General features: G+C 52.5%; 1 protein-coding gene across 1 annotated transcript; it reads left to right on the top strand.

The window, feature by feature from the left end:
- Nucleotides 1-3570: 3570 nt before the first annotated feature.
- LOC133268244 (G2/M phase-specific E3 ubiquitin-protein ligase-like) lies at nucleotides 3571-5023 on the top strand (the record flags this gene model as incomplete). Its single annotated transcript, XM_061451092.1, has 4 exons — nucleotides 3571-3716; nucleotides 3798-3957; nucleotides 4042-4148; nucleotides 4882-5023. Coding segments are annotated over 4 exons (555 nt in total), but the record flags the coding sequence as incomplete, so codon positions are not given.
- Nucleotides 5024-5544: the final 521 nt, after the last annotated feature.

Genomic DNA, 5544 nt, shown 5'->3' with positions numbered 1-5544 from the left:
CCCGGGATACAGGGCCCCGGTCGACGGGGACCCGGAACGGCGAGTGAGCGGCGCCGGCGGCAGCGGCCGGGAAGCGCGGGCAATGCTGCTGCGGTGGCGTGACGGACCCGGGTGCTTCGACTAACCGAAAGAATCCGCCGCTAGGGCGAACCAGACTGCTGCGCCGGGAGGCCGGTCCGGAGACCGAGGTTACAGGACGACCCAGAAGAAGACGATCCGGAAAAGGCTGGCCATGAAAATGGACCGAGAGGTAGCCCTGGACTTATTACAGTGCTTCTTATAAAAGCGGGGAACTGAGCCCTGAACTTTTTACAGTGCTTTTTATAAAAGCGGGGAATTGAGCCTGAGACTCTAAAGCAGCTAGCAGGTCTAGTGGCTAGGGAAGGCTAAGAGATTTTTTTTGCAGATCCTAATACAATATTTGAGGAGAGTGAGTGGCGAAAGTTTGGTGATGAACTATTTGACTCAGTGCTTAATGATTATAAAAAGGCAAAGAAACTCGGTAAACCACGGAGGGAAGTAATGAACTGTATAAAAAGATACAAGGCAGAAAAGAAAAGTGCCGCGGTAGCAACGGAGAAACTAGGAACAGACGTCCTCGGTCGGTTGAAACCGGGGGAAGATTACAACTCGTTCCCCCCCCCCAACTCGCGGGAGCACAGGGTTTCCCACCCCCCCCACCCCGCACCCCCCCCTTTTCCTTTTCTCCCCCTCCATCAGAAGGTGCCGCGGAGGAGGTGTAACCCCCCTGCTCCCCCACCACCCGAGTTCCGAAAGTAGGGACTTTGAAAAGGACAGAGAAAGTATATTAGAAGGTATACGCATGATAAATGTCGAGAAATCCGAAAGAAAAAGGGCGGTGCCTCGGCGCCGGATCGATTGCGGCGCCACTGTGAAGCACGCAGTAGAAAATAGGGATCATGCGCGAGCGGGAGATTTAAAGGAACCGCGAGCCTTTCCAACCCACTACGCCCTAGAGTGAAAAAGTTTTTAATTCAGTCACGGAGGAGCCAGGTCTGCAGATGGCTACATACCGAACGAGATACACCTGATTAGAAAGACACAGCTGCGAGCAACGGAGACCCCGAGTTCGGCGCAGGATCAGCCCCCGAATCCCCTGAATCCGAGCCAGATTTGTATCCTCTGCTTCCAGACCCTGACTCTTTGTCTCCCGGGTCGGTCTGCTCAGACTTACTGGCTCTGGAGACGCTCAGTTGTAACAACGGGTAACCAAATATGTGATCATTACTGGGGAATTTTCTGCAATGGGCATCTCTACATATCCTGTGTTTACTACACAGCAGGGGGCTAAAGAGTGGGAAGCTCTTGATCTCAAAATAGTTAAGGAGGCCTGACAAACAGTGACCACGTATGCGTTAAAATCCTCTTATACTCAAGCTGTATATATTATGATTTTTTCTTGCAGTTGACAGGGGGAGCCCATACAGTTTCTCTGTGATACTCATGTACTAGAAGTTGGTAAATATAAGTATGTCCAGGTTTCTATCAACCCTTGGAGACCTCTGTAGATACTGCTGGCCACTTCTTCCAGCACAGGCTGGCCACCTGTGTTGGAATGAGTGTGCATTTTGGTCAGTATAAAAGCCCAAGCCTCATACGATGTGGGGGAGGCAGAGCCTCTGCGGGGACGCCCGCTAAGGTTGAGCCTGCCACCTCACACTGCAATGATGCTTCTCGGAGCTGGTTTGCTGTTAAGTCTCCACAGGGTCCTTGTTCTCTTGTTCTGTACGTGGGCCTGTAGTGGGAGTAATGATGGCTTTTGCATGGACTAAAAAAAAAAAAAAAAGGGGGGGGGAGAGAGAGAGTAATGATGTTACATTTAACTTTAACCTGTCTAACCTGTCTACTTCTGAAGAACTGATAACCTGGGGGAGGGGGTATATTTGTGTCCTCCTGCCTACAGGTCCATGGTGACTGCCTGCAAAGTTTGTCAAGCCTTGCCATGAGCTGGACAGACGAATGGATAAACCTGATGCCTCAGCTACAGGAGCTGACCGTGATTACCCCAAGCAGAATGAGATGGAGGAAGAGAAAGAACAAATAACTGCAAAACATCACTTGGGGGCAACTGAAAAGTAACATCCTGAATATGTGTGCTTGTAAAATAGCTATTATTAGAGGTTGTGATTTTGTGTATAAAACCACCTGTATTTACTAGCTAGTTGCTAATAAGAAACTGCACCTTGTATTGTATAGATTTGTCACTTGTAAAAGAGATGTTAGAGTATGGAAATTTGCAGTAGCTGCTAGAAAATGCTAAGGCAAAAGCTAGAAAAATTTTAATACAATGGTAGTGTTATAAAGCAGGTGATGGAACAAATTAAGAGGGGGGGGAGAATTCCACTGGTAAGAAATTTCTTTGGCTAGTCCTTCACTGCCATCAGCATCTTCAACATGCTGCTGCACCCTGTAATAGTTACTCTGCTAATGTAAATGTGTGTGTGCCTTGCTGTAGTAGCGACTTGTTACTGGATAAAAGAAAAGGGGGGAGATGTGGAGACAGTGTTCTCACAGGAGAATGCATAATTGGTACATAAACTTTGAATAGTCCTGAAAGATACAGCAAGGCCATGAGAGGCCTGAAGAAGTTTAAGCAAGCAAGATAAGAGGCTGGAATTCACCAAGTTAATGAGAACTGTGGACTGTTGGCAAGCTTTCAAGGTTGAGTTCTCACACCTGTGTTTAACCAATTATATGTTAGTCACTAAGGGTCTTCAAAACATGTATCCAATCATAATATGCCAAATCACCGTAAGTGCTTGGCTCAACTAAGCAGACTGGGTTGCTGAGTTGCTAAGCAGACAATTCTACATCGAAGGCAATTCCTGATTTGTTTTAATGTTGACTCTGTAAGACATGCAACACTGCAGAACCTTTTGTTGTTGGAACAGGGACATGGATGTGAAGAGTTTGATAGAATGTGTTGTATGAGTCTCTCTGATTATGCTAATTCGATACACGCACAGCTGAGAACCCTGGCTCAGCTTACCCAGCACTAGTAAATGAGCAATATCCTAAGAATAACTAGATGGTTGTCTTCACGGGGCATTACAGGTTGAGTCAAACACTGTTGTTTGAAGTATTGCACTTATGTATCATTGTTAGGTTAATCATCGTAGCTATTAGACTTGTTTATAGTTGTGTGATAAAACAGGTGAACAGAATAACCCATAATGCCTTGCTTGCACAAAGAAAAAGGGGGGAATTGTTGCAGAATGACTCTAAGAGCAGGACCATAGAGTTCTGGAGGACTGTGCAAGCAAGGCAGGGGGTGGCCCCCAGAGGTAGCCAGAGACCAGACCTGGGAGGAGTATGTGGAGGAAGCTGTGGGGGCTAACCAATGCTGTTATGCCAAGAAGGAGTGGCTGAATACCACTCCTATATATGTGTGAACTGCGTCACAAATGAAGAAGAAGTTGCTTATCACCCATATTGGGTTGGCCTGTCTGCTTCTCCTCGCCGCTTACAGCGACCCAGCAGTGGCCACGTTCTGCGCCCTGCCCCGAGGTGTCGGTCTGGCTGTGGAGGCCCTGAGGCTGCCGCTGATGGGGGCTGCTCTGCTCTTTCCAGGATTGCTTCGTGTGTGGCGAGAGGGGGGCCACCATCACCTGCCAGGAGGTGGGCTGCGACCGCAGGTTCCATCTCCCCTGTGCCGTGGAGGGTGAATGTGTCACCCGTTATCTCCCGCCGTCCAGGTACCTCCTCTCCCCTCCACACCATCACCAGGGAATGACCCAGCGCTTCTCATCTCACCCATCCCTTCCTTCTTCCCCCAGGTCCTTCTGCCAGGAGCACCACCCACAGCAGCAAGATCTGGTGGCTCCAGAGGGCACCGTCTGCCTCATCTGCATGGACCCTGTTGAAGGCAGAACGACCTATGGGACCATGGTGTGCCCAGCATGCAGAACCACCTGGTTCCACAGGGCCTGCATCCAGGTAGGAGCTGTTCTCTTGCTCTGGGCATGGCAGGCTCTCAGCAGTCGCAGAGCCTCACTCGCGCTCTTTATGTTTCTCCTGCAGGAACAGGCTATGCATTCTGGAATTTTGTGCTTACAGTGCCCTCTGTGTAGAAATCGGTATCAGTTTCTTCTGGAAATGATAAACATGGGGATCCAAATCCCCTTCAGGTTAGTGTCCTCCTGGCCAACACTGGCCCTCTGCTGTCCCCTGAGTCTGGGCTTTAGCTCCATGGAGGAGTTGGAAATAGGGTGTGGGGGGAAGAGCGGGGAGGCCCCACATATGCCTTATGCTGAGGCAGCAGGGGCTCATCAATTTTCCTTTCTCCACCAGAGAACCGTCATAGGAAGACAACGATGCATACGCAGAACTGCTCCAGAGGCACGGCCGCTGCGATGCCAGGGAGTGCCTTTGTCCAGGAGGCAGACGGGTGGCAGAGCCAGACGGGTAAGTTGCCAAAGCTGCACCCCGGGGCTCCGCACGGGATCTCTGTCTCAGCAAGGGCTTGAAGCAGAAGGGATGAAGGGAAGAGCTCTGCTGGGCAATCCCGTGCTGTGGGCGCTTTATCCTCAGAGACATGAACCCATTTCTTTCCCCAGGCCCTGGCAGCTGTTCCTGTGCTGCTCCTGTGCTGCTGAAGGCACACACAGATGCTGCTCCAACTTGGGGAACAGCCGTGAGGCCAGATGGGAGTGTGACAGCTGTGCTGGCCTGGGCACCTGTAAGTGTCAAAGCACCTGGGTGCCCCTGGGCTGGGGCCAGGGGCCAGGCAAGGCCTGGCAGTGGGTGCCTGGTATGGGCTTGGCAGAGTCTGTCTGCTCCAGGAGGGCTGGGGCACCGCTCAGGCCTACGCTGCCCCAGGCCTGGGAGCCAAGCCCTTAACCTTCCTGCTTCCCCTTGCAGCCTCCAGTGCCAGATTAGAGCTTACCGCTCCCAGCACTGTCAGCCCAGCAGCATCATGGCAGTCTCCTGGATCTCTGGAAGTGGAGTCCAGCAGACCCAGCACCAGCAGCCAGGCAGCAGCGGGGCAAACTCTGGGACCTGAGGCACAGGAGACCAGCAGCCCAAGCAGTGTCAGACAGATGCCATCAGGGCCATGCCACGATTTCCCAGTGTGTGAGGGCAGCAGCCGTTCCAGCTCCCCTGGGCCCGATCAATGGCGACACCAAACCCGGGACAACCAAGAGACCCAGATATCAGACACACGGAACAGAGGAGAGCGGGAGAGAAACCGAGCGTCAGCAACATGTGCTGCGAGCAGCACCCGCAGACAGGCGGTGCCAAAACTGACACAATGCTCCCCATGAGGTGGGACCCGCAGCCGGAGCACCAGCAGGCAGCAGCCATCGGCGGCATCCTGTGGCTCTGCACCACGGCAAAGAAGCAGGAGCAACAGACCCAGTGGGCCCGTGTGGGTGCGACACCGTTCCCCCTTGCAGTGTCGGGCCCAGGCTCCCTACGCACAGCCCAGAAGATGCTCCCAGAGGAGGAGTCGCACACCAGCAGCTCGAGCTGGGAGGAGCCCCCGCAGCCAGGCTGCAGCCAGGCTGTCCCAGTGCTCACCAG

This window comes from Pezoporus flaviventris, unplaced genomic scaffold (assembly GCF_033815535.1).
Source record: "Pezoporus flaviventris isolate CSIRO_AGI_PZ_B2104156 unplaced genomic scaffold, CSIRO_AGI_Pfla_v1 ptg000013l, whole genome shotgun sequence".
Taxonomy (NCBI): domain Eukaryota; kingdom Metazoa; phylum Chordata; class Aves; order Psittaciformes; family Psittacidae; genus Pezoporus; species Pezoporus flaviventris.
This window is presented reverse-complemented; position numbering and strand designations above follow the sequence as displayed.